This window comes from Pseudophryne corroboree, chromosome 5 (assembly GCF_028390025.1).
Source record: "Pseudophryne corroboree isolate aPseCor3 chromosome 5, aPseCor3.hap2, whole genome shotgun sequence".
Classification (NCBI taxonomy): Eukaryota; Metazoa; Chordata; class Amphibia; order Anura; family Myobatrachidae; genus Pseudophryne; species Pseudophryne corroboree.
In genome coordinates, this window is record NC_086448.1 from 169,346,277 (window position 1) to 169,360,633 (window position 14,357).

General features: G+C 43.2%; 1 protein-coding gene across 3 annotated transcripts in view; it reads left to right on the forward strand.

Annotated features, from left to right (window-relative positions):
* DPP6 (dipeptidyl peptidase like 6) overlaps positions 1 to 14,357 on the forward strand; it is a 1,916,598-nt gene that overhangs the window by 999,505 nt on the left and 902,736 nt on the right. Inside the window, exon 1 of one of the 3 annotated variants that reach the window (XM_063921872.1) lies at positions 13,750 to 14,167. The exons of the other annotated variants lie outside the window; for them this stretch is intronic. Coding sequence (XP_063777942.1) covers positions 14,111 to 14,167 — 57 coding nt within the window. The 5' untranslated portion in view covers positions 13,750 to 14,110. Of the gene's footprint in view, positions 1 to 13,749; positions 14,168 to 14,357 lie in introns of those variants that run through there. 3 annotated transcript variants of the gene reach the window in all.

Consider the following 14,357-nt stretch of genomic DNA (forward strand, 5'->3'; position numbering starts at 1 on the left):
GAGTGCAGCGCGCGCTTCTCCTGCCTGCCGCCTTGCCCCTCAGTCTGGTCTCCGGCAGTGACGGCGGAGTGTATAGCTCAAATCAGGCGCCGGTTCGTTAGCCAATGAGAGCTCGCAGACCGGCGCCTGATTTGAGATATACACGCTGCCGTCACCGCCGGAGAACAGACTGAGGGGCAAGGCGGCAGGCAGGAGAAGCGCTCTCTACACAGGGTGAGCAGCACTTTTGGGGCATATGTGGCACTGTGGGGGCATATCTGGCACTGTGGGGGCATATCTGTATCTGGCACTGTGGGGGCATATCTGGCACTGTGGGGGCAAATCTAGCACTGTGGGCACATGGCACTGTGGGGTCATATCTGTATCTGGACTGTGGGGGCATATCTGGCACTGTGGGGGCATATGTGGCACTGTGGGGTCATATGTGGCACTGTGGGGGCATATCTGTATCTGGCACTGTGGGGGCATATCTGGCACTGTGGGGGCAAATCTAGCACTGTGGGCACATGGCACTGTGGGGTCATATCTGTATCTGGACTGTGGGGGCATATCTGGCACTGTGGGGGCATATGTGGCACTGTGGGGTCATATGTGGCACTGTGGGGGCATATCTGTATCTGGCACTGTGGGGGCATATCTGGCACTGTGGGGGCAAATCTAGCACTGTGGGCACATGGCACTGTGGGGTCATATCTGTATCTGGACTGTGGGGGCATATCTGGCACTGTGGGGTCATATGTGGCACTGTGGGGGCATGGCACTGTGGGGGCATATCTGTATCTGTCATTGTGGGGTCATATCTGGCACTGTCGGGGCATATGTGGCACTGTGGGGTCATATGTGGCACTGTGGGGTCATATGTGGCACTGTGGGGTCATATCTGGCACTGTGGGGTCATATCTGGCACTGTGGGCACATGGCACTGTGGGGGCATATCTGTATCTGGGACTGTGGGGGCATATCTGTATCTGGCACTGTGGGGTCATATCTGTATCTGGCACTGTGAGGTCATATCTGACACTGTGGGGGCATATCTGGCACTGTGGGCACATGGCACTGTGGGGTCATATGTGGCACTGTGGGGGCATATGTGGCACTGTGAGGGCATATCTGGCACTGTGGGCACATGGCACTGTGGGGGCATATCTGTATCTGGCACTGTGGGGGCATATCTGGCACTGTGGGCACATGGCACTGTGGGGTCATATCTGGCACTGTGGGGGCATATCTGGCACTGTGGGCACATGGTACTGTGGGGGCATATGTGTATCTGGCACTGTGGGGGCATATGTGTTTGAGGTTTTTACCTGTGGGGGCCAATGTGTTATTTCGTGCGAGACAGTCATTACACTCTGTGCAGCAAGGCTACGTCCCTTTTTTTGTTTTACCAAACCCACTTTTTTTGTTATACCACGCCCACTTTTTGTTATGCCACACCCCTTTAATGGCGCGCGCCTGCGGCGCACGCTATTATCCCACCTAGGTAGATCACAAAAGCTTTTTAGCTTTCAAAGTAGATCACCGACTCCAAAAGTCTGGCTACCCCTGCTATGTCCAGGGTTGTTACTAGGTTCTTCTACCCCTCTCCAAGACTCTTGCATTTGCTCCAATGTTCTGCAGAGTGGGAGATTGTGGATTGCATTTGGAAACCCCCCCTATAGAAATCCTGCGTTTGCCACTGAACACGTCCTTTATGTACTCAATACATCTAGACACAGATGCATTTTGGTACAGATATACATGTCCATCAGAGAAGTTTACCCCCTCCAGAACTCTCCTGGAGGGGATAGGCAATGCTCAAGTGGCTAAAATTATGATAACAATAGCAATGGTATGTAATATGATTACTTGGGCTGCTGCCACATCATGCAGTTTAAGGGAAAGAACAGAGCTGCTGCACATGCCCAGTGGTAGCACCTACTTCTACCAAGTTTGCTGTGTGTGGATCTGGGTCAATGCACTGGACCAGAGAGTAGCTACCAGGAAGAAGAGACAGTTGCCTTACTATACCATGAGGTGGAAGAATGTGTGCTTTGAAAGTGCAGCATTGGTTCAATTACTGTATGTATGTGAATACAGACAGCCAAGCCCAATGACCCATGGTAAGGAGGGCCAGAGTATACAATGTATTGGGCAAAGAGCGCACCTCCAAACATCAGCGCAATAGCCACAGTAACTGCCGTTATTTCCCGCCATCTATATAGGTTGACAAACCCCAACCGTCAAAGAAAAAAGAAAAAACGGGTAGGGAAAAAAGGTGAATTCGGGAGGGAGGGAGGGTGGGAAAAATCCGGAGAGAAAGAGGCAGATGAATCTCCTGCCTCACACAAAATGTCCACTAGCTCCTCCCTAACACTCCCACTATTCTAATTAAATCCGGCCACCCAAACCTATTAACTGTCGTTTGATAACCTAACTAAATTGTGCAAGGCTCATGCAATCCTACAGCCTTGAAGTTTACGATCGCTTGCGCTTATTTGCACTCGCTCTTCATTTCCTGACCACTTATCTTATTTACATTATTTAAATATGTTTGATGCAGCCTATACTATAGACCATCTATAGTGTTAAAAATGAATACTGTATTCCAAACAGTGTATAAAAAGACCAATGTCCAGGGTCGTTACTAGGTTCTTCTAACGCTGCCCCAGACTCCCATTCTTGCTCCAGTGTTCTGCAGGGTATGAGATTGGGGATTGCATTTGGAAACCCCCTTCTAAAAATCCTACGTTTGCCACTGGAGGCAGTATAAAAAGAAATCAGCAAGTATGTGCATAATGGGATCCGGTCTGAAGATCGACAGTGTCTAGGTCGACAATGTTTAGGTCGACCACTATAGGTCGACAGTCACTAGGTCGACATGGATGGAAGGTCGACAGGGTTTCTAGGTCGACATGTGCTAGGTCGACAGGTCTAAAGGTCGACCTTTTTCACATATTTTTTTTTGGGGGGGGGGGGATTTTTTCATACTTAACGATCCACGTGGACTACGATTGGAACGGTAAAGTGTACCGAGCGAAGCGGTAGCGGAGCGAAGGCACCATGCCCGAAGCATGGCGAGCCATGCGAGGGGACGCAGTGCACTAATTTGGAATCCCGGTCACTTTACGAAGAAAACGACACCAGGAAAAAAAAATCCTCATGTCGACCTTTAGACCTGTCGACCTAGCACATGTCGACCTAGAAACCCTGTCGACCTTCCATCCATGTCGACCTAGTGACTGTCGACCTATAGTGGTCGACCTAAACATTGTCGACCTAGATACTGTCGATAAAACGAACCACACCCGTGCATAATATGAGTATACGGATTACTGCAAACAGTTTGACTTTTAAATGGAATCTTATGTAAATGAAGTGTGTTGCAAGCTGTCCTTGCATGATATGTGAATATATAATAGGCCCTGTCTAGCTCAGCTGCTTATGGTCTAAACAAGATAAGAATCACAATAATGTTTTTCACTGGTATCATTGCAGCTGCTATGTTAATTGATTTATTGTTTGAAGTATCATATTATTTATTGCAAGGTTGCAGGTTTGTTATCCTCAGAGTTACAATTCCTGGTGATAACCAACTTTATAGTCCTATTGAACAATTTAAGTGTTTATCAGAATGACAGTACAGGGCGCTTTCTCATTGAGATCAGTGAGTTTAGATAAAGGTTCATTTCACTGTATGGTATTTGTTACATTGCTAAACAACTAACCAGCTCCTATGGAACTTCATGAAAGCAAACACTAAGCAGACAATGCATTAACCTTTCCTAAGGCTATTAACACTGGCCACATATTCATATCACATCATTTGGCTTCATTTTCAAACAGTTAAAAATATTAGAGTGTTAGAGTAATGATAACAGCCTATAAAACTCAAGGCTAAGACAAGCTGTGTGCAAAATGACATTGAGGTGCCAGACTGATCAGTCTTTAGCTGTGTGGAGATGGAGATTAAGGGGGGGTATTCAATTAGTGCTGTTTCTTCGACCAGCACTTTTCGACCGATTTTAGTTCGAATGCCCGTGCCATTTTTTCAACTGGTCGAAAAATCCGCACGGGCAAAAACCATGTGGATCGGTGAATTTCCGTGTTTTGTCAAATTTGCACTGTGTTTCGGCAGTTTTTGGGTCCGTTTTCAACCATGCTGATTCGACCAAAAAAAACAAAAAGGCATGGGGGAAAACGGATTAAAAAATGGGTGAAAACAAAACACCCACTATAGAATACACACAGGTCGAATTAGTGCAGATTTTCGGACTGTTGGAAAATTCAGCACTAATTGAATATCCCCCGAAGAAGTGATCTGCCTCTTCCATTACTGAATTTCATCCCCATCCTTCCCCTTTTTGGTGTCAGTTTTGTTGGCTTTGTGAGTGGATAGTGGGATAGAATAGCAGCACAGTAGCCATCTTGCTGCACTACTGAGGCGTGCTTCCCTTCAATACAGCCGGTTTGGCTGAATTCATCCTACTGGGGTCAGCAACTCCAATTGGCTGCGTGGTCTTTGTATGTATTATTATTGGTATGGGAGTCAGAGATCTTTCTCCTCTGTGCCGTTATTAGGGTATTTGGCCCATGCAGATCTAATTTGAAGTGAACTTCATTAGCTGGCCTCTCTCTCTCTCTCTCTCTCTGTATATATATATATATATATATATATATGAAGGGGCTTATTCTTACTAGTTTTTGCTTTTATATATATATATATATATATATATATATATATATATATGTATAAATAGTGAGAGAGAGCAGAAAAATAGTAAGAATGAGCCTCTTCAGTGTATACAGTATTCAATATATGTGCAATTATGTGCATACTACTACTACTACTACTACAAAAAGCCAAGGTATGTATGTAAAATCATACATGAACCATGAAGGGAAAAAAAAAATAAACAAATGGAGCCACGCTCATCTAATGCGGCTCCATCGCAAACGTGCACTCCTTGCGCGGTTAGGTGATCCGGCGCCTAGCTATGCTACGGGAGTGCACAGAGACGCTCCCATTGCTGTGAATGGGGTGCATGTCTCAGGCGGGACTCGGCGGGCGCGCTGGGGCGCAGACAGAACTACAATTATCATGGCTCCATCTGTATGAGGGTGTATTAATAAGAAAGGTAACACGACATCTCACGCGTATAATGTTTTCTATTTCAAACTAATTTTCCACCAGGCCAGAGCAGGTAGCCCACTGCTTCCCTTCACGGCCATTAGACTGAGCCTTATATCAGTCATGACCCAACATCAGGTGTAAGATGACGGGACTGGCGGGGACATGGGCAAACATCGAGGTGAGTAGTGTGATCAGATTTCTGATTGCCCTTGTAATAAGTAATAAAATATACCGCCTCCGACTGGTGAAGTCATTATTTTGGAGTACATTCCTTTGCTTTGCTTTGCCATGCACAGCACATGTTATGTACAAGTCAAATACTGTACAGTATGATTGTTAGAAAACAGTACTTAGGGTTTTTTCGCCAGTTCTAACCATGCTTCTGTAGATGGGTTAGATGTTTTTATAATAAGAGTGATAAACTGGTGAGAGATATGGGGTCTATGTACTAAGCCTTGGAGAGTGATAAAGTGGTGAATACTAACCAATCAGCTCCTGTGTTTTTTAAACACAGCCTGTAACATTGCAGGTAGAAGCTGATTGGCTGATAATGTATCTCTCTCTACACTTTATTACTCTCCAAGACTTAGGACATCTCCTCCTAAGGGTCTGATTCAGAGGTGCATGCAGTGCCGATATACAGTATGTGGTGACTCCTCCATTTCCGACAGCATAGATGTCTTTGGGGGCTACAAAGCTGTCAGATTTACCAAGCCTGGCCACGATAAAATAACGTTATCAACAGATGGCGTTTTTTCTATAGTAGCCTATGGACTACTAATTTGCAGCTTTTGGCTGAGAGGGAGCCTTCCCTCTCCCACTCTGTCGCCCCAGCCACGCATGCACAGTGTGCGTCGGGGACCTGAAGCAGGAAGCAGTGTGATAGCGTTACGCTCTTTGCTCTTATGGGAGCCTGTCTCGTGGGAAGAGAAAATTTGTTAAAAATATTAATTTTCACTTTGTGAATTTACATAAAAAATATTTATCACACTGGCATTAAAAATGCAGATTATGATAAATTAAATATATGTCCCTTAAACTGACGGCAAAATAATGAATATATAAAATACAAGCGAGTGAATGATATCATTGTGAATGGTCTCCTTAAAAAGATTTCAAAATTGTAGAAGTGAGCAAATATTTGTGCGCAATATAGTTTGATGCTGGATATTACAGACTGATATGAAAAAAGTTTCCAAGAATAAAACCTGATAAATAAATAATAGTGCGTAAAAATAAAGTTTTATAGTGTATAGAGACATTGGGCCAGATGCATCATCGCTTCAAAAGTGATAAAATGGAAAGTGAAAAAGTACCAGCCAATCAGCTCCTAACTTCCATTTTTCAAACACAGCCATGACAGTTAGTAGCTGATTGGTTGCTACTTTTTCACTCTCCATTTTATTACTCTCCAAGTGATGATGCATCTAGCATGTCAATAGGTCGACCACTAATGGTCGACGTGCATTAGGTCAATATAGTCAAAAGGTCGACATGACAACACATTTGTTCAACTTTTCCATACTTCACCATCCACGCGGATTGGGAATAGTAACCTTGAATGAAGCATGGGGAGCGAAGCGGTACACTAATTGCAGGTCCCTGTGCTGTGATGGAAAAATGACACAAAAAAAATATCAAAAAAATACCTCATGTTGATCTTTTCCTGTGTTGACCTTTGACCATGTCTACCTTTTGCATGTTGACCTTTTGGGGTTGACCTAGACACTGCTGGCTTTTTCCAGGTTGACCTAATGAGCCACAACCAGTTAAGATGCCACCTCCCCTTACCCCGACTGTGGAAATTATTGGTCTCGCCTCTTTTCCAGCATAATGTCCTTTTAACCCACAAGTAGAATAAAATAGCTCAACTAAAAATCTGTCCATTTGCTGTCAAACTAATACTAGACCTAGCATTCCGTTAATGAAAGTTTCCAGGAATAGGTTTTAACCAAACGTCTTAGATAATTAATACCCAAGTGTGCAAATTCCAGAGCGACTATTTATTTGAGTGTCGCACTATTCATAGAGAATCAATGTCAGGCGCTCACTTTATAACATGCTAGTCTTTCCATTTCCTACCAAATGAGATGATACGACCTTGTCTTAAAACCTCTTATCCCTTGTTTCTATGCCAACCAATTTTTTAAACCCTTGGCTATATGTGCCCCTAACACTCCCCATGGAAGACCGTTCCCCTGTGTATTCTCTCTGCTGCACTTTCAAAAAAGAAAGAACTTTGCGTTTCTCCCTGGAGTCTCCCTCTATCGCTTTATTTATGCTCCTCTGCCACTGTGTATCTGTTTCTCTGAAATGCGTATTATTCATGGGTCTTATATCTACCTGTCAAGTAGCTGACATGTTCTATATTCTCACACTGTGTCCAGATGCTAACAACCTCGGAGACACCTACAGATAGCTTTCTGCAAGATCAGAGCACCACGGTGTGTGACACATGTTAGTACTTCACACGTTTGCAACTGTTGATTGTCAGCGCAGTTGTACGCTGTACCCAGCATTAGCTTTTTATTAGCAGGAAATATTTATCACAATTTCTTACTGCGGGAATCCAAGTAGCTAGAGGCTGTCCGGCCACTCACATCTGCTATATGTGACACAGCAATCACCATTAAGCACATTATTAGTTGATATGCATTATTAGTTGATATGCAATAGGACTGTATCCAATGATCACTGGTTATATACTCTGTACAGATAATAATGTATTACATGCATGCAGTAGTGTAACAATAAGGGGATCAGCGCCCTGCTTTGACTGCTCTAAGCTAAGCTGGCTCAGGGCTGCCTGAATCATTCCCCCTAGGCCCCCCTCCTTGCAGATAAAGAGCAAGCATCTGTGAACAAGTCAGATGTGATGTGTATGGTGTTTGTGTGTGCTGTAGTGTTATTAATGACAGGGTGTTGTCTAGGCCTCCCGTCATTTTTTAGGTAAGAACACCTATATGACCTGAGATTTGCACAGACAGATCAGCCCCATACTACCTCGTAGGTCTCAAATAAGGTAATTATTGGAACATTTTCCAATTTCTCATGTAAATCTGGGTTAATGTGGAGTTTCAGTTAAGGGAAAGAAGTACTGTCAGTTAAAAACATTTTCTGTGGCAAAAAGGACTTATTTTAGAAAACCAGGACCCATGTTAGACCTGGTCATCATGAATGGGAACAGGGGCGTGGAGCTAGGGGCGTATTTATTTCACCACTGTATGCATGATTGTATTAACCATATAGAATAGGAAAGACATATACAATTGCACGAAAGTGTAGAAACATGTATTTGTTTGAATATTACTGTTTATTTTCTTCTTTATTGTTTTTGCTGCATTTGAACATACTGTAACTCCCAACATTGGCCTGTCCCAAATTGGGACTAGCAGATGCAAAAGAGCCATGCTGGGGCTTGCCACGTCACACAGGAACCTGCTAATGCTTCAGCTAGGGTGCTCCCAAACCCCAGCTGAAAGCATCTGTGAATTGCTGTGATCACAGCACCCACCCAGCATAGTGATCTGTGGCATGTGTCCTAACTGCCGTGCAAGCATGACCAATGTGCCAACTTACAGGAGGGCACAGCAGTCCCATCAAATGCAGACTATTCTGTCTAAGGGCCTCATTCACACCTGATTGCAGCAGCAAAATCTTTCTCTAATGGGCAAAACCATGTGCACTGCAGGTGGGGCAGATGTAACATGTGCAGAGAGAGTTAGATTTGGGTGGATTATATTGTTTCTGTGCAGGGTAAATACTGGCTGCTTTATTTTTACACTGCAATTTATATTTCAGTGTGAACACACCCCACCCAAATCTAACTCTCTCTGCACATGTTATATCTCCCCACCTGCAGTGCACATGGGGGGTCATTCCGAGTTGTTCGCTCGGTAAATTTCTTCGCATCGCAGCGATTTTCCGCTTAGTGCGCATGCGCAATGTTCGCACTGCGACTGCGCCAAGTAAATTTGCTATGCAGTTAGGAATTTTACTCACGGCTTTTTCTTCGTTCTGGTGATCGTAATGTGATTGACAGGAAGTGGGTGTTTCTGGGCGGAAACAGGACGTTTTATGGGCGTGTGGGAAAAAACGCTACAGTTTCTGGGGAAAACGCGGGAGTGGCTGGAGAAACGGAGGAGTGTCTGGACGAACGCTGGGTGTGTTTGTGACGTCAAACCAGGAACGACAAGCACTGAACTGATCGCACTGGCAGAGGAAGTCTCGAGCTACTCAGAAACTGCACAGAGATGTCTTTTCGCAATATTGCGAATCTTTCGTTCGCAATTTTAAGAAGCTAAGATTCACTCCCAGTAGGCGGCGGCTTAGCGTGTGTAAAGCTGCTAAAAGCAGCTTGCGAGCGAACAACTCGGAATGAGGGCCATGGTTTTGCCCATTAGAGAAAAAATTTGCTGCTGCGATCAGGTCTGATGTAGGCCCCAGAATCAGGACAGCTGAGAGTATGACTGAGGGAATATTTATTCTTAATGGTAAATGGTCATAGTCTAAAAAGTTTACTATAGCCTTTACTTATATTAGTGATGGATTACTTGTATTGTTGAAGGGTCAATATGAGACGACAATGCTACTCAGTGCCAATGACACAGTCTGTTGATCTATTGATCATTCTATCAGATTCTGGTTTGCCGAGAGCAGTTTGGGTGTTTTTGGATAACAAAATATTTTTACGTCAGTTGTGTTCGGTCCCTGTATATACATACTTTGATGCATGCTGCCACATTGCTTTGCCCTCTTGTGAAGTGGACTAGTTGTTGACATAGGACGTGTTCAACATACTGTAACAGCAACAGGGCTTCTGCAGGATAAAAGTACTATGCCTTATCATTACCACTTGTCAGATGCACACCCACAAATTGATGTTGTCTTTGCTTTTTCTAATCTGTTTCTCTGAGTCTTTAATTTAATTAATGCACATATTTGCAAGAATGTAATATGAAAAGTAATCTTAATTACCCATTTATTGCTATATATGTCTTATGAGCGCCAGAACATCGGAAAGTTATTTTAGTAATCATTTCCACATTGTTTCTACAGTTCTTTCATAGACTATAATTTATGTCGCATGCCTTGCCTTATACAGTAATATAAGCTTTAAGGAGAGACGCATGCCATAGGACATTACCAGCATAGTGGAGGGTCCTCATGCTAGGACCCCCAGTCCCACAGATAACAAGTCTTTCCTCCTCCCCCTCCTCCTCCTCCTCATCCTCTTCCTCCTCCTCTTCTTCTTCTTCTTCTTCTTCTTCTCATTATTACCAGGCTTGCCTTGTTTGTGAACCAATGCACCTGAATGATTTCCCTGCACATATGAGGTGTTGGTCTACTCTCCATCCCAGGGAGACATTCCTAACCAACCTACTGTACTTGTTAGCTGGATATTTCAGCCAATGTATAATTATTGAGTCTAGAACCCCACCTTTATTTGTGTTTCTTATTTACTAGCATACTGTAGCATGTGGCAACCACAAGTACTATTTTTCTTTTCACTTGCAATAATTATTCTGCTTCCAACAAGGCTGGCGAGGCTATGTTTCTTGTCAGTCATATTACTGCAAATAAATAATGAATAACAAAGTTGTTTTTCAATTCATTGCTTTATTGTTTCATCTCAGGTATGTGACATATGTATGTTGTAATAAACTACAGCTCGACTGTGAATAAGCTACTGTATTTATAAATAGTCTATTGTGTACAAGACATAGGACATATGCTGCTCTGAACATTCATTAATGATGTATGATTTCTAACAGTCTGTTTATATTTGTGATTCTTTGCCTATAAGGACTACTTGATTACATAATCAATAAACAACATGTGAATATTCCCAGGCAAAAGGTCCGATTTAAACTTTTGACAGTATTGCCACCACAGATTTTAGCCATTGATGACTTGATCATCTCTGTTCAGTAGGAAATCTTGGTGAAAAACATTTTGGGGCATATTTATCCAAAGCAGATAAGATACTTGGGGCTAGGGAGGCCAATCTCTGGCCTTTTTTTCAATCCCGGGTACCCCAGAAATACTCACCATCATGGGTGGGAGCTGGGCTCGCGGACTGCGGGCGGTGAGGTGCAGTCCTGAGGGCTGGCGTCAGACTCAGCATTGTGGGTGGGAAGGCTTGCTTGCGGCGAGGTGTGGGCAAATCCCGCAGTCCCCGGGATTGAATCCTGGACATTTTGTGGCCTAAATCCAAGGATCCCGCCGATCCCGATCCCGGGATAGGCCTCCCTACTTGCAGCTAAATGTAATAGCCCGCAAGAAGCAGGAAGCACCAGATTTCGTGCGAGTATAGATGGATTTTTAAAGTGGCAATCATTCACACGGCATAACCAGGTTGGTCTTGCCATGTAAATGATTGCCACTTTAAAAATTCGGCAAGACTTGCACAAAATCCCGCATGTGTGGACTTGTATGAAATCCCGCACTTCCTGCTTCAAGCAGGATATTGCATTAAGCCCTTGGTGTCCAGGCCTAATATAGAAACAAATACTGCAGCAGAGGGGTGACTATTAATAGGGACAAACAGATGAGCAAATTTTAGTTCTAATGAAAAACAACAAAATGAACAAAATTAGTATAAAGGAAAGGAAATAGGAATTTGACATGAGGATGAGTGCTACAGTATTGCACACTACCCCAACCAAACTGCAAATGCTCATGTGGGCTATAGGATCCAGTCACACAACAATATTGGCCTGGGTTCAGTAGGTCATGTGACTATGGGAAGAAAACAGCATGTGTAAAGAATATATTTGAATCTTGTAGCCTATATCATACCTAGGTCCATCTTCAGATGTCATCAGAAGCTACAGTTAAGTAAAATGCATCTGTACGGGAAAGAGGGATATTTTCTCATTCGTCCTCTGTGTCTGTGCAGCTCCTCCTCTCTTTGCTCCCACTTGTAGATCATTCCGTTTAACCACAGACGCAATGCTTTATTCATTTGACATCATGAAGTATAAATTTTAAGATTCTTAATTTTAAGTCAAATTATTATTTATATTTTTTATATAAATGATTATTTTTCACAGATATGTAAATGCATCCCTTCCTCCCTCCTCCACTATGAATGAGTGCCACTCTCACTTTCCTGCTACCCCGTTCTCACTACCCCCTGCTCTATACCGTCACTTCCACTGTTCCCCTTATACGCCGCACTAGAATAATCGCTTCCCTTCTTATTATTCCTACTACCCCTCCCCCCCTCTATACAGTCACTTCCACTGTTACCGTTACTCTCCCCACTATTGATTTTTATCCAAAACCTTATGACTTGACTTCACACTTTTGCATGTACCCAAACTTGAATCGGCACATGCACACATTCAGGGTTAAACAGGAAGTTTGAAAGGCTTCTTCTTCTTCCAGACAGCTGTTTTTGGAAGAGCTTTTTCAGCTCTGATGACACAATAAATATTTACGAAACTAATTTATTTCTCGTCATGAAACATGACAGAATTGGACATAATTAACGATTAATAGACCCTTAGCTGGGTCTGTAATAAGTTTTATATAGAACAGTAAGCGAAAAGTCTAAGAGGGGACAAAGAAGTTTAAGATATTAGATGAAGATACTAGGAAGAAGAAAATATGCAAAATAATTTTTAAACGACAACTAAAGAAATACCTTTGTCTCAGTTCTCATGTTTTTTTCTAGAGATGTGCGGGTTCGAGTTTACACGGATTTACCCGGATCTCAAAATGGTATCTTATTGGCTATCTGGGCTGTCACAGGTTTTGGATAGCCAATAATAAAAATCCGGATAAATCCGAACTTGTGCTAATTTAGCGTTACGAACCGAGTAAATCCGAACCACTCAATTGGATATAGTGGCCGGACAGTCCATTTTTATGTATACAGCGCCATCAGTTCCGCAACAGCGCTGCACAGATAATCACGCCGGTCACAGTGAAAAAGTTCCACCAATACAATCATGAAATGCTAGTTTTTTGCTTTTGCCAGTCTACTGAATGACTGAATATGAAACTTCATATTTTATGGATTATATTGTCTATGCTCAGAGCTGGAATGATGACAACCAATACATTCTACTGCGCAGTGAAATTTTTGCCCATCTCTTTATGGGCTACAATATTTTAGCTCAAGTATGTCACACTATACCCAAAAGAGAGGTAAGTGCGTCTGAAGATGTGTCACAAGACCATAAAAAGGGCTTAAAGGTGCTGAAACCCAGTAAATGTCTTCAGCTGACACTGTATTTGGCATCACAATTATAATTCATAGAGGGGAAAAAGCTATACAGTCACATGGATTTCTGTCATTCTCATTTATTTTTTTCTGTTTTGCAAATGACAGTCTCAGCCATAGCCTAGATCCTAGTTCAGTTTTGTGACTTCATATTGTAGCTACTCAGATCTATGTTAATTGCAGAGAAATCCTGAAGCACAGTGCACACGCTAGCCCTTAAACTCTGTGTCCCTATTTTTAGGACATCCAATGGTGCTCTGCCTTACATCTGTGTCTCTCTCTCTCTCTCTCTCATTCTGGCAGGGAGACGGTCCTACATGCAAGGGGGAGGCAGAGCTACGGTGCTACCTTTCTGCTGGCAGGGCTGCGGGCTGGTGCATGCTCTGTGAGCCTGACTAGAGAAGAGGAGGGGGGTGGAGTAGAGAAAGAGAAGCAGAAGGGGGGCTACATCGCTAGGTTGTCTCCAAGCTATGCTGCTGCTGCCAGTAGCAGGTTGCCAAGCAGTTATCATTGCTTGTGTGATGCAGAGGCTGTTGCTAATTGTACAGAGCCTTGCATCCCTTCATCTCCCGTGACTTTATTAATATTATTTTTTTTTTTGTGCATTCCTATTTCTTTTACAATGGATCCTTTTTTTGGTTTTTTTTAAATATGCATTTGATTGTTGTGATGGAATAGTAACTCGTAGCCATTGGCTTTGGGGCATTTAACCAGACGGGTAGCATCAAACAGACTTCTGCGGTGGGTACAAGTGGGGGGTGATCATGACCACAGCTAAGGAACAGAATTCTACAGCGAAATCACCCCACCAGCAAGAGCAGGTAATACCTCTGTGATCTCTATTTTATTACCTGGGGATTGTTTGGCGATGGCATCCACTGGGTGATGCAGATGTGCCACCTGAGTCACAAGGTGCCCTGAGCCATGCTCTGTAGCCTGCAGTTCAGAGTTTGCTATTTTTAACAGATAGAATTTTTATTTTTTTTGGCATTAATTATGTATAGCTACAGA